Source organism: Vitis riparia, chromosome 3, assembly GCF_004353265.1.
Source record: "Vitis riparia cultivar Riparia Gloire de Montpellier isolate 1030 chromosome 3, EGFV_Vit.rip_1.0, whole genome shotgun sequence".
Classification (NCBI taxonomy): Eukaryota; Viridiplantae; Streptophyta; class Magnoliopsida; order Vitales; family Vitaceae; genus Vitis; species Vitis riparia.
Window position 1 is genome coordinate 6,912,369 of NC_048433.1, and position 15,488 is coordinate 6,927,856.

Below are 15,488 nucleotides of genomic sequence, written 5' to 3' on the forward strand. Positions count from 1 at the left end.
TAAAATGCATCATATTATTAGCATGTTTCCACATACTTTCTGAATATTAATGTGTTTGAATTTTAATCTGAACCAAAGCTCTGCATGCATGGAGGCACATCTTGCTATCGAAAAAGGGCTTTCAATAATGTTCAGAATTTTGAAGTTTATTTGGTACCTGGTAGTATTGAAGTTTAATCAATGAAAGTGGATTGCAAACTTATAAAGAAAAAATGCTTCTCTATTACTAGTACTTTTATGTGATACTGACTGATGAGAATAACTCAAAAGCATGGATCTGAATGTGGGCATCCTCTGGTTACTGGATCTATTGCCATTATAGGTTGTAGTCCCTGTGAAACAGTCCTGTGCAATCTACTGTGCCTGGTTAGGACCTGAAACTTTGTTCAGATCAGGCCCACCACTGCAAGCCATATGGGCAAATCCTACTTCCCCAAGCATGTCCAGGGAAGCTTTCATGTAAGGGATGTTTGGCTGGCCAGAAATGAAATGAGATGACAGCCCTATTCGGATATTCCTGCTAATAAGCCTTGACTTCCTGGATAAGATTGAATCTCCTCAAGTTTCTCCAAGTATTTGTATGGGGTGGCTACACTGTCACCAGGATATTTGATTGTATCATACTCATTCATGAACATGGCAGTGTTTGGATCAAGCTGGTACGCTTTCTTTAAGGTGTGTGTGTGTTGGCAAGAGTAACCAGAAAGTAAAAATAAAAAAATTCATGTATGGATGTGAGAGGAAGAAAAGGGCAATGCATGCTTATGAACAAAGGTAAATAAATAAGAATATGATTTGTCTGGTAACTATTTGAATCCCATTCATGTACTCATTCCTGTTTCATTGTTAGTGAATAAGGAGTGCTGAAGTTTGGCTACTCAAGCAATGAGGAAATTGCAAATGATTTGGGGTTTTGGCAAAAAAGAAAAAAAGGCATTGGACATGAAAGGATCATTGGACATGAGAAGTAACCACAATTAAAAAACTTTTATTTTATTATCATTATGCAAGTTAATATGCTGGCAAAGTTTTTGAATATTGTACAGAGCTGAGATTAATTACATACAGTAGTATATCAAATAAATACAAAGCTAGAAGTTCTGGTTACTTTTCACAAAGAACATATCAATAGGAATATGTTTGCTTTCTTTTTTAGATGACTTGCTGCCTTCTTTCTTCGAAGACTTGGGCCTCTTATGTCTTCTTTGGCTTGCAGTGTGGTCTCTCTGGGAAAACCTGACAATTTCCAATTTATTGAAACTAATCAGAATGAAAGACAAACTCTTTTTCTGGGAAAAAACAATAAAAATAGAAACAAATCAGTAAATAATAATGGGTACTTGCAATCTTTTGAAAGTATGATTGGCGAAGCCAAAGATTCTACCAAGGCTAGGTTTGCAACATTTGAATCGGTATTGGTGTGTATAGAAATTCAATGAACAAACATCTGAAACATCCCTTAGAAATGAAATTATTCTGTTCTGTTTTCAACTGTATTTGTTTCTGTAAATCCTAAATAAGATTCTACAAATGCAACAAAGAGGACAATTCAAATGGTATTAAAAATAAAATGGACTAATGAAATTCCATGTAAGGTGTAAAAGACTTTCAGTTTCATGAAAGGTCCAAACGTCCCTTTTTCATTTGAGAGGAACAAACAATTCATATCATGGAAAAAGAGTAAGAACAAGGATGAGCTTGTCTTCAGATAGAAGCAGAAATGGAAGTAGTGTTTTAATATATGAACTTGAATTACATCAAAAACCACATTTAAATAGTGGAATTAACATTTTAATTTTTGAACTTGAACTGTGTTAGTTACTGAAATTAATCACCCTCAGAAAATGAATCTCCATTTCGAGGCAGTCAACCACCCTAAGAGTTCTTATTCTTCTCTTTCATTGAATATTTAAATGTTCTGTGGTAAAATAAATAAAGCCTCTAATGTAAAAGTGGGCAAATCTATGCTTTCAAATCTGTAATTGGAATAAATTGCAATATTTCTAGAACTATAAAATAACAATGCATCGATCTTCTAACATTAAGATTGTATTTCATGGCCCATGTCCAATGACATATCTATAAAAGGTTAATTGGACTGTAGGTACTACCATCTTTCCCTCATATCAATGGCCACTACTGTAAGATTTCTCTTTTTCAGCAGAATCATTGATCTAATACATGATCATTAAAATAAATTGTAAAAGTTAAGGATAAAAGGCTACCACCATTGCCCCATTGCTTTATTATTTTGAATCTAGGTGTTTTGGAAATTTACAGAGGAAAGCTAGGTTATTTGATCATCATATGATCCATTTATCAACCAACAACTCTCACATGTGGTAGCAATAATAGGGAAATTTCCAAGTTGTCTAACTTGTAGAAAGCAGGACATAAAATGGTACCTTTGATTCAACATAAGATTTCTTGAGTTGTCAGATTCCTCTTTCTGCAACTTCTCAGCAAGATGAAAATCAAAATGTTCTTGCCTTTCCTCAACAAAATTAGGAGGTAATTCAATCCCACATAGTGAACATTTGTAGTCATTCACCCACAAAAATTGCTCTTTCTGATTTGAAGAAGGAACTCCATCATCCAAATCATTGTTGGTCCTTGTCACTCTGTCTGGCCTGTTTGACTCACACTGTTCAGAGAAAGAAAAAGAATCTGCCTCTACTAAATGTGATACTTCGATTTGATGGGATTTTGGAGCACACCCTACAACATTAGGGGCATTCACCTGGACAAAGGGCAACATGCATTAAAAAACCTGTTGAGTGGAAGATAACCCAAGAAAAACTAGAAATTTTTTTCAGTATCCAAATATAAAGAAATTATGTTGACAAGAAATATGATGCTTGTCATTTTGGTTTTTAGCCACACTAGTCAAGATGATGAATCAATCCTTAAAGTTCATATATACCTTAGCCACAGATCCATTCAGGGGAAGTTCGTTATTGTTGTCTATTTTACCAGAATTATTGCTCAAATTAAAATTACAGTGATCAAGATCTGATAATAGGTTGCTGTCCAACGGGTCTTCAGAAACATAATGACATGTCTCATGGTTGTCAATAGAAAGATCATTTTCTGGGTCAACCATGAAGTGGCTATCACTTGTATCTGAGCCCAACAAACTGTGTTCACCCACATTCTTTCCAGAAGCATCTCCTGATATAATAAAGTTAGCAAGAGTCTTTTGTGTCGGATCAGATAGATGACCATCCTTGTCCTCATTGAAATGAGACATGCGCAGGCCTACAAAAGACAGCAGAACTGCATCATCAGAAGACAAGTACTAATGGGTGGAAGAGTAAGCTTCATTTCCTTTCCCTCAACATGCCACCCCATCTCAAAAGAACAAATAAATTCAATAAAAATATGTATGAGAAATTGTGTCAACCTCAAATAGCATTGTCATGGGGGTAGGACCCAAGCTACCCAATTCTGATATGAGAGTAGGGTTTAAACATTCAACTTATTTGATTTCCATTTCCCACCTCCTGCTAGGTTATTGTGTAATAATTTAGCAGGAGGTAAAATACCAAAGTTCTGTTAGAACAGTTGATGACATAATGAAAAAAGCATTAACCACAAGCAAGAAGAACTTCAGAACATGCACATCAATTTTAAGAACCCATCATAAATTTCCATTCCCCCCCACCAACAACATCACCAAAAATAAAAATTTTAAAAAAAATAAAAATCATGAGAGCTCTTTTCCACAATAGTAGTATCATATAAATATTCAACATCATGCAAAGGGGTTCATATATTACCCCAATGCAGTAATATGGACCAAATTTTATTATTCGAGGTGCACAAGTGGGGATGGTAAAGGAACGAAAACATCAAGGCTTATTTGAAAGTTTGAGTCCAGAAATACTGTTTCCAGCCTTTTCCGTATAAAATCGACATTAAAAGCTTCATCAGAGACCAAGTACTATGGAACCTCTCAGAATTTTTGCAAATCAATAGGACTTCTGTAATATGCCACCCATCATGGTATAAAATGTACAAATAGACTTCATTAGGTAGAGTGACAAATTTTAGGTTTGGATTAAATAGTAAGAGTTAAACCTATGTTAAATGCTCAGGCTCAACTTCTAATTGTTATGAAAGAAGAACTAGCAGACAAAGCTGATCCAATGGAGTCCAGAAAATATAACTTCACATAAACTGGAGCAAATATACAGATTAGCTAGATCTAGGTTTTTCAATTCACAGTAGAAGTTGGTCAAGAATATCAGAAACTTCCTTGTGAAATCCCTAAAGAATACCATATAATGACTAATTTAACAACAAAAGATCCATACTGTGAATCACCAAGTGTTTGTTAAAAGATCAATGCTTAGAAAATGGAAAAGAAAAATGTGAACTGGCATAGTTTAAATACTATGGAACTCCTTGCATAGCAAAAAGGTGCATACAGTGTTGATTAAATTCAAGGAATGTATCAAACTTTACAAGAATATTAAAAACTTTTGGTCAGGCTAAGCAGTCAGCCCGGTAGCTGTTAAATTGACAGGTTGTGAAGCATGGTCAAGAGCTCTTTCCCATAATAATCATATCAAAAGGCAAGTTGGGGACTGATACTTTGAACAGAAGGTACAAGTACTTCACAAAGACTTGGTTTTTTCTTCCTTCAATTTCACCTCCTCTTTCAATTTCCCCCCACCTCTGCCAAAAACGAACAGAAGAAATCAATACAGTTTCTCATCTCATCTCTTCCCTCCCATTCTTTTCTTCATTTTTTTTTTCTTCTTTTTGATGTTCTCTTCTATTCTAATGAGCAATGGAGTGTAAATGTTTAGAAAGCTACAGATGCTATATTCCTTGAAATACATAAATGCAGTTAAAGTAGTGGGCACCATAAAACAACATTTCATAATAAATGAATAAGAACCACAAATTTCTTCCTACCAATCAATCTTAAAGATAGAGGAAGCTCAGCATTTAGTAGCTTCAAAGCATGATTCAGAATATCCTCTCTTGAGCAAATATATTTTTGCATAGTCACAGCTCTACTCCGAACCTGTAAGTTTGCAGTTTGCAGACTTATCAGTAAACTTGAGCATGAAGATTTGGTTTGAATGATCATCCAGAGAGCATAAGGAGTTGGGAGGATGAAACATAAGATGGTTAAATTATTCATACGTGTGCCAGATAATTTATTACAGACAAAACATGACACACACCAAAGATGCAAAAGAAAATCAGTTGTTCACATATTCCATATTTTATTAAGCATATACCTAGAGTGGCCACAGGCTGCCAGTGTATGAGTCATCATAAAGACAGACAGTACCTCAAAAGATGCAGTCTTCAGTTTCAGAGTCAATGTTCTTCCAGAAAGTCCTCCTTTTTGCATATCAATAGATAGCATCTCCGAAAGCTCAGCTGCAAACAAAACTTTAATGAGACTTACCCATTGAAATAGATGCAGTTAATTTTCATATAAAAGCAAAAAAAAAAAAAAAGAATATTTCTAGATGTAAGAATCAAAGTATCCGAATTTGAGAAAAAGAATTGAAGTATCCAAACATCCAAGCAGAATGCTTCCATGTATGAATGTATCTCAGTCCATCATACATCCCCACAATGGAAAAACTCTCTTGTTCATATTAACCACAGTGATAAACTGGCAACCGTTAAGATAGGGGAAATTGATGGAAATAAAGGTTGGGGAAAGCTACATTGAGCACAACATGCACCAGTTTTGTAAAGTTCACAAACGAATTTTAAAAATTTACTAATATTTTATCTTCTTCAATTCTTCTAAACATGCATTTCGTAAGTTAGATTTTGTGCATGTGTATGTGTGGGTATGAGAAAGAGAGAGTTATAGAACAGCTTCAACCAACTCCAAAACATATTGCCACTTACTGTTCTCCTTCATTAGTCCATTTTCTCTCCCCTTCTCTGGTTGTCTAGGTTTCTCTTTTGGTGGTCTGCATTGTGTTAATGTCTCTTCTAGAGAACTGGAATTGACTTTGGCACTAATGCATTGATGATAATTCCAACGAGGAGGAAATATTAGATCTTAAAAGTTTCCTACACTGTATGAACACAGTTGGATATTTAAATTAATTTAAATTTTTCATTAGTTTAATGAGTTAACGTTGGGTCTTATAGGCAACCATATCTAGCAAAAAATTTCAGAAATAAATTCCATTAAGTGCTGTAAGACATGAGGATTGCCTTCAGTTATTTTAGCCATTCTTCTGAGCTTAATCTGATAATCACATAATTTCCTGAGGAAAGTCAGAGAGCATCTTCTTATGGGTGTCCAATAACAATTTGAGGAATAGACAATAAAAATTAACAGCAACAGAGAGGAACAAACTAACTAGTATGGTGGTCATTCAACAAGGCTGGAGACAAAAGAAATTGATCTATTCCCAAGCATCACCAACACACATGTTCCTCATAAGGAAAAGAGAAATCAGAGACTAATTACCTAATTTCTGATAAAGCAATGCAGTGTCATCAGTGGCTGAAAATGTCCTCTCATTACTTATACTTTTCCGGAACCTAACTTGAGGTGTATCCGTTTTCCCAAGTCCCAGTCCCACAGAGAGGAAAAAATCTGCCATGAACTGCAAGATCGTCATTATGATGATACTGGGATATAAGATTCATAAGCAACATGACTGAAATATGAAGTCATAATGGGAAAACATGCAAGTCCTTGTTGTCAAGCCTGCATAGAATTTTTTCCTTTCATTGGAGAAGGAATAAGAGCTAAAGTTACAAAATAACAAAAAAAAGTCATGAGGATTTGATATACCAAATGGCAAGCATCCATCATCCAGATGCTAATTCAACACATATTATCTAAAAAAGATTTCTTTAAAAAGAAAAAAAAAAGAAAAAAAAAGACAAGAGTGTACACAGCAGTATATGGAATGTCAACCCCATTCAATATATTACTGACACAAGCAGGTTGAAAAGTAAATCCTTACATAAAATATCACAACATTGCATGAGGCTTCATTCAATTTGATCAAAATGACTTAAATAGAGAAGTGTTCCTTTGGATACACTTCCTATTGTTTGTTTTTAAAACATAAAATAATAGTAACTTTCATATAAGATACAATAACTCTTAGAGGCTTATATTGAAAAAGTAATGGTTTTAAAACCTATTTAAAAAATTAGGGTATCAAAAGATTTTTGATACCTCAAATTTTAAAATTTCTAAAAATGATTTTTAAAGATATAAGGTAAATCTATATTTTTATACAAGATATTCTACTTTTGTATAGAAGTTTCTAAATTTAAAAACAAAAAACAGGAAGTGTATCAAAACTGACAGTAAGTTAATAATATTTGGAAGAGAAAATAAAATTGATAAGAAAAAAAAAAATCTCAGGCTTAGCTCATTAATCTTCTTATGATACTTGTGTCAGCTCACCTAATATTTTAGTTCTGAGCCAAACTTATGTTTTAAAAATGGTGGATCTCTCTGTATTGGCTGGGCACACCACATGTCCCATATCATCAATAGATCTTGAATAGATCAGAATGTTGGGAAACAGAAAATAGGTTATAACATGAACCACTGGCAAAGCAGAAGTTGTATTTCCAGAAAAATTTCCCCTCCAAATGTGTTCACATTATGTGTCTTCTTAGTTTTGGCTCTGTTTCCCAAGTAACAATTGCTTACATCCAATACCTTCTCATGCTTGAAATAGAATTTATTAAGCCAGCCAGCCTTGTCGAAGTTCCACATTTAAGATAGAGAGAGAGAGGAGAGAGAGAGAGAGAACAATGTATGCAGCTGAATCTTCAGTTTTAGAATGGCACAATGTTAAGTTAACTGGGTTTCATTGAGCTGTGAATAGAAAATGAAACTGTATGACCATTACGGATTTCACTTGCTCTTGAGGTATACATGCCAACCATGCCTCCAAGGTGTGTGCTTAACCTACATTTCATTTCAAGTACACAATAACAACATAGTTATTTGCATTGTTGAGTCAAATCATTGAGAAGGGTAAACCCTCAGCTGTTCCGTTGGACACACTATAATTCAGTAATAACGATATATCTACCTATTGGTTTTCATGAAAGGTAACTTAGAAAGAGTGTAATACATGACAAATTTAGGGAAATTTTTATGCAATTAGATTTTTTTTTCAAAGAAGAATGGAAAGCAAGCTCAAGGTGCATAGTTATTCACAAGAGAAAAAGTAACAACATTACAAAGAAAGGCCAAAGTGTTTAAAAAATCCGAAAAGATGGATTCTCCAAAATCAAGGTGCATAGTTGTGTACAAGAGAAAAGGAAACATGGCAACAAAAAAGCAAAGAGTTTACATAATCCAAAAAGATGCATTCTCCAAAACCCCAATTGAAGGTGAAGAAAATAAAGTCGGCAACAAAATGGACCTCAACTTTAGAATTGATAATTCACTTCCTGTTTATGAGTTTGTTTTAGGGATTGTTGAGGGAGCAGTAGCATTAATATTCCTTGCTAGTTCCTTGGTCACTTCAGGGTCAAATCACATCTTTCTGGCTGAATTGTCATCACTGAATAATTGATTTTAAAATGTTTTCTTGTCTCTTCTGTTGTTAGATTTATTAATGAGAGAACCTAAATTATAAGCAGTTTCTAAATTATCATGTTCTCTTTAGGACACCAACATCCTCAAAAGACAGAAAATAACAACAAAAAGGAGGAAGCAGATGTCAAAAGTGTAAAAAGGATGTTCTATTATACAGAATAAACAAAGGAGTGGAAAATTAATAATTATAAATTCTAATGCTTGTATGTTCATATAACAATTTAATAGGTGAGCATTTCTAATTTGATCCAGAAAAAAGCTGTAAAAACAGATTCAAACCTGCAGAAGAACGAGAAAATAGTGCACAGAGGAAACCACCCTTTTGAAGCATCTTCTCACATGTATTAATTCCAAAAACACCACTTAAAATATGTTCAGTCACTTTACCAATGCCCCCAATCTGTAAATTGAATTTCCCATGAATTACTTAACCAGGATGTAGATTTCCATACAAAAATAAAAAATAAAAAAAAAACTTAGCTCAAGAACATAGTTTTTTCAAAAATCATAATATAAAGTCTACCATTGTAGATGTGTGCGCAAGAGAAATACCTTTCGTATGGGAAGTGAGGAAATAAAAGTCATGACCGCCATCCGATTACTCGGTAAAACAAACTGTCCATTTGGCTTGTTTATGTCTGAGCAAACCTGAACTTAAACAAAATAAATAAATAAGATGATATGGTAAAGAAATTTTTAAATCTATAAAAAACAATGTGTACAAAGGGATTTTTTTTTGACAGGCAAGTGAAAGAATATATTAATAGCACCTTACAAAAAAAGCAATTACACAGATTGTATACAAAGAATGAGAAGAGGCAAAGTGAAAAAAGCAAGGGGCATAAAGAAAAAAAGCCCCTTCACAAAGACCCCAAACAATTAGTAATATCTATCAAGATCAAGCAAAGTCCATCCATTTTTTATTTTATTTTTTTGATAACCGAGGAACCTTCCACGGCCAAGCCCTTAGGACTCTCTCCATGGGGACCCAAACCTCGGGGTGTTAATGGCCCCGCAAAAACTAGCACCGGATAAATTCAAGACATCATTAGTGGCAAGATTCAAACCCAAGACCATGTGTCACTTACTGGGACCACACTTCCTAGTGTTCGCCCAAACCAACTGGGCTACCCTGGCGAGTGGGAAAGTCCATCCATATAGTTCCTAACCCATAATAGAAGGTTACAAAGAAAAATGGATTTAAGAATTTGATCAGACATTTCTTTGTTTTCTAATGCTAAGAGTTCCTCTCCTTCCCCAAAGACTTTACACACGACAAGATACCTCTAAACCTTATTTCCCCTTTTTTTCCTTCAAAAGGATTATGCACCCCCAACAAGGATTCTCTTACCAATCTTGACATTACCCATGCAACCCTGAACAAATAAGACACCAAATTCCATAACATTCTAACTCTTGCACAATGTAAAAGGATGTAAAATATTGACTCTTCATCTTCCTTACAAACAAAACATCGAACACCTCCACCTTTGCAACCAATCCAAAGTTAAAACCTTTTGCTAATAAGCTTCCAACTTATCTAAAGTTAAAACCTTTCACTCTACTTTGGTGGCCATCGTATTCCAAATAACACTCATAGGGAACTCTTCCGTTCTTTTTTGCCACATGAAAGTAGAAGGATTTGACTGAAAATTTATCCTTTTTCGCATCCATCCATTCTATATTGTCTTCTTTATCACTACTCACAACCTTCCCTTGAAGCCTTGAAAGGAAGGCTTCAACCTTTCCATTTCCCAATCAATCATATTCCTTAAAAAGCTACAGTTCCAATGCCCACCCTCACTTTGTTGATCCCATACATCAAACATCCAAGCATCTTCTATCACAACAATGGAATATAAAAAAAGGAAGGGCTCTCTTAGAGATGAATCACTACACCATTTGTCATTCCCAAACTTCACCCTTCTACCATTGCGAATATGGTTCTACTATTCATATTCTCCCAAACTCTCCTGATGTCCTTCCATAATCCAATTCTAAAACCACCCCTAATTTTCCTGGAACACCAACCCTTCTCCTCCTCCGCATACTTCCCAACAATAACCACTTCCATAGGGATTCATTTTTTGAGACAAACCTCCAAGTCAACTTGGCTTGCAATGCTCTGTCAAGAACTAAGAAGCCTTTAATCTTAACAACTCCATTACATCTCTCCTTACAAGCAATTGTCCACCTCACCAAGTACAGATTTTTCTCTAATGAACCCCTATCCCACAAAAAACCTACTTGAATCTTCTCAATCCTCTTACTCACCTTCATAGGCATGACAAAAAGAGACATATGGTAAACAGGCAAGTTGGCCAGAGTACTCTTTGATGAGAGTGAGTCTCTCACTTTTAGAAAGGCATTGTCTTTTCCACATAGACAACCTCTTGTGGACCCTCTCTTCTACTGAATGCCAACTAACCCTCAACTTATAAGGGGGCTCCCAAGGGAAGACCCAAGTATACAGTGTGGAGATCTTCCTTCTTACAACCTAACTCAGCCACCAATTCCTCCCCATTACGGAGGCGACCAACAGGAATTGACTCACTCTTCTCTAAATTAATCTTCTAACCTGAAATGGTTTCAAACCACATGAAGATCCAACTAAAATATAACACTTGCTCATGACTAGCTTTGCAAAAAATAAGTGTGTCATCAACGAATAAAAGATGAGATACCCCCACCCTCCACCTCCTTTTCTAGTTACCTTAAACCCTAAAATATAACCTTCTTCCCTTGCCTTCTTCAACAGACAACTAAGCTCCTCCATAGCTAAAAAAACAAATACGAATTATGTAGCTAACTTTGAGATTGTATAATGCTACCAGCAAAAAATACAGGTAAGATACAGGAATATATACACATATAATTAGATGACACCAAAGTAGATTAAACAACCTACGGTTATTGCTCAAGAAAAAAGGGAATGAGAAGCATTATGTATGTCTAGGATGTGTTCACTTGCATTTTTAAGGCTTACAAGTTAAATAATACAAAGAATTGGTGTCAATGACTTTGTAGATTTTCTTTTATCTGAAAATTCCAATTTAATGACGTAAACTAGCAAGATATGGCAATGCTTTAAAAAATGTATGCACTTCTTACATGCCTTAATCTTTGACTTTTTGACATGGAAACAACAGTCACTTCTTCTTGAAAGCCAAAATGTAATTTCCCCCTAGTAGTAGACTTTATTCAAGAGTAATTTTAGAACACATCTATATAAGATAACAAATAAAGAAATCTACAAATAGTTAAATCCAGTCAACAGAGAAAGCTGGCAGTATTGTGAGCCAGACTTGAAAAGCTTCAAATTTGTCTTCCAAGGACTAACTTCTAAAGAATGAAAAGTTATCACAATGCTTAGACAACAACAAGTTGTTTGTTCAATTATTAATTCTAATTTTGAAAAATACTTTGAACGACTTATCACTGGCAGATTTTTCTAGGATTGCATAAAGTTTTTATTTCATTAAATTAAATGCCTAGATTTGTTTATGTTGCTATTCATATAGTGTAGAAAAAGTTTTTAACTGTGTTCTACTCTACCTAGGTGCATCAAATAAATAGTCAAAGGAAGAGGCCCTCAAGAATGCATACCAAAACGCACTCAGTATCTTGGACTACATAATGGAAGAGAACACCAATGGGTTTTAAACAACTAAGCCTCAAACAACAACCTGTCTTCATTTATCTTTTATGCCTTATGCAACTCATGTAAGGATTCATCATCAAGAACATATTCTGTTATTCTCTAAATATTTTTACCCATATTTCAGTTATAACGCTAGCCTTTTAGAACTTTTTGACCTTTGACGGTCTCATTTCAGCCATGCCTAATTTTTAATAATTTTTTTTTTAAAGCCCAATACACTGCCCCATAATTGATGGGCATTCATAATGTTGTCTTATGGTAACTCCTTTAATTTGTCCAGTATATACTGCATAGCATAATATTCATCATCAATTAGTTAGCCGACATCAACTCATTACTCTTATCAACCCATGAAAAGGAGCATATGCCCCACCTGAAAATATTAAAATATATATTACAAATTGCTCAGCATGATCCCAGCACATTTTAAATGAGGGAAAATCTGCCATCCAGCACAGACCCTGAGTCTTGCATCTTTCTATATTTACTGAGAATCCCCATTTCCACTAAGAATCCCATATATCTGTGCTTTGAACGCAGAAATGATTTTTTTGATGATGCATTTCTGGCTCTGCCACTGGTCCAACATCAGTATCTTTTCAATGCTCTCCCTCTCATATTGGAAAGAGATAAGTGTGGTTAGATATGATAAAACATGAACTATCCTTCCAGATGGCATGAACAGGATACCCCCTAAACCAGCTTATATGTAATAAGCATTAAAGAAATCTCAATGTCTAAAAAAAAATGCAAAGTGTGCATGAAGTTATCATCCGAAATAATTACAATTATATCCAGAAAATAGCCTAAACTACCTTAGCAAGTAAGCGATTTGGTGCCACTCCGGCGCTGCATGTAAGACCAGTCACTTCATGAACACTTGTTCTGAGTTCTTCAGCAATCTTCAAGGCAAAACAACAAAATAAGAGAGGCATCATAAGAAATGCAACCCATGCTACTGAAAATAAAAACGAGTTAGTAATCCATTCCCCAAGTGAGTGAGTGTGTGTGTGTGTGTGAGAGAGAGAGAGAGAGGGTGAGTGAGTAGTGAAATTAGATTATTTGGTCATCAAACTTACTTCTCCACTAGTAAGGTCCCTCTCATTGCAGACCTCAGTAATATCAAGGTAGGCTTCATCCAAACTAGCTGCCATGAAGTTGGGATCGTACTTCTGGAAAACTAATATGAGAAATACGTGTAAACTAATTGACCAGCAAAAGATAATTGTAAGTCTCATCTGAAAAGGTGCATTAAAAGCATAAAGCCTAACCTTTTCTAGTTAAATCACTATAATAAGTATACTTCTTGAAGTCTGTGGGAACAAAAATCAACTCTGGGCATAATTTACGTGCAATGAAACCAGGCATTGCAGCACGAACCCCAAATTTTCGGGCCTACAGAGTGATCAAATCATGTTCTCTATAAAACTTAATAATGAAGCAGTGTTAGAGAATTTCACTCTTTAAACTGGAATTGCTGAATTGATCAGAAAACCATTCACAGTCCCTCTTGGAGTTGATAATCAGCAATTCAAATTTCAAACCTCGTAATTAGCGGTGGAGATCATAGACATGCCACCAACTGCCATTGGTCTGCCCCTTAATGAAGGATTATCTAATGTTTCAACAGCAGCATAGAAAGCATCCATATCTACATGTAGCCAAATCCTTGATAGATCACGTGTAGCTTCTAGCTCCAAAATTCTTTTATCAGCAACCTGAGAATAACATAATCTATGAAGTGCGAGAATAGATGCCTTATCAAAACCCCAGAAACTTGTCTGAAAAAAGCAGCATGAGTTGTACTATGCTTCAACAAGATAATCAAACTAGTCAAAATGATCATTTCTAAGGTTCCCACCTTAGAGAGGGGGATTCAAACACATTAATTACCAATGATCAATAAGAATTACACTGGATGAAAGATTTTCTCAGTTTGAAACTTCTTCCTCCCCTACCAAAATGCTCAGTGTACAACCAAGTCATATTTAACCGAAGACCCGGCACAAGCTAATTGTAGCTGACCATTATAACCATAAAATATGTTGTGATTCATGGGGAAAAAAAAGCAACCATACCATTTGATAATGAGATATGTCAGAGGCAGAGAGTTTTGCGCACCGAGCACGCATGTTGTCGATCTTCTGCCTGATGAAAGCCTCCTTGCGCTCCTCATTCTCAAAATACTTTGACCCTTTGCTCATCTCATAAACTGTCCTCTGCACTTTCTCCTTGTCAACCCCATCCATCCCTACAATCCCACACCTCACTGAGTCAGAACCACTGAACCCGCATCAAACCCACCCTCAAAACAACTCAAATTTCAGCATACGCAAATGAAAACAGATGAAAATAACATTTCATAGGCATCCCACAAGATCAAAGTTCAATTATTCATGGAATTCAAATGGGAAATTGAAGATAATTAAAAACACATTAAAAGTGAGAATGAATGAGGGAAATTCGTGAATATGTGCGGATGATTCGGATGAAGGAACGGAAACCTGCTTTGGCGTTAGTGTATACGGTGGTGTAGGACTGCCATGGCCTGGCTGAATCTGCCGAGGCTGATGGCTCGGCCTCCGCCTTCTCCATCTCTCTTGTGATTGCTTGCTGGGTAAGACTCGGAAGTCGGAATATAAACTCATGCGAAGAGCGCCATTTTGGAGAAGGGGAAATCGCTGAGGTGTGTTTTCCCGGCTCTAAATATTTTTGGGTTATTTGATTAAAAGGCCTCTCAAAACCCAATTTTTGAAATTTAACCTCCCACTTTTTTTGCATCATTTGAACAAAAATATCCTTATTATTTTCTTTAAAATACTTAAAAAAAAAATAAATACTTAAATAAAAATGACATTTATGTAAAAATGATTACTTTTTCAAAAAAAATATGGGAGGGTTAGATTTCGATTTTGGGATTATTTCATCCTTTTAACCAAATATTTTAATATTTTTTATTAATAAACTATATTTTGAAAAATGTTTTTTTTTTTAAATTCTTTTTAAAAAAATGATTATATATATATATATATAAGGATAGTATGAAGTAAAATATTTATAAATATGATTTAAAAATGAGTCATAGTAATTTTTAAAATTAAACTTTTTAATATATTTAGAAAAATTTGACCATCATAAATTTATAAACCTTATTGTACTAGGATAAAACAAGAAAATCTGGACAAACATAACCCAAAGTGGAGTGGATAGTGTTGATTCTGAGCCAATCGGAGTCAAGTTTATTTAGCTTGATTGAAA

The 15,488-nt window shown here is 34.9% G+C and overlaps 1 protein-coding gene across 2 annotated transcripts; it reads right to left on the bottom strand.

The window, feature by feature from the left end:
* Positions 1-977: 977 nt before the first annotated feature.
* Positions 978-14,905, bottom strand: LOC117911469 (DNA polymerase kappa). Of its 2 annotated transcripts, XM_034825861.1 has the most exons (14): positions 14,735-14,905; positions 14,309-14,481; positions 13,775-13,948; positions 13,502-13,625; positions 13,310-13,410; positions 13,046-13,132; positions 9,122-9,217; positions 8,849-8,969; positions 6,461-6,589; positions 5,309-5,400; positions 4,924-5,035; positions 2,924-3,258; positions 2,406-2,740; positions 978-1,236 (listed from the first exon to the last, which is right to left on the bottom strand). In XM_034825861.1, exons 1-14 carry the CDS (start codon positions 14,823-14,825, stop codon positions 1,092-1,094), a joined length of 2,115 nt encoding a protein of 704 aa, XP_034681752.1. In that variant the 5' UTR covers positions 14,826-14,905; the 3' UTR covers positions 978-1,091. The 2 variants fall into 2 exon arrangements, with proteins under 2 accessions (XP_034681752.1, XP_034681755.1); XM_034825864.1 differs by lacking the exon at positions 6,461-6,589.
* Between the last annotated feature and the right edge of the window lie 583 nt (positions 14,906-15,488).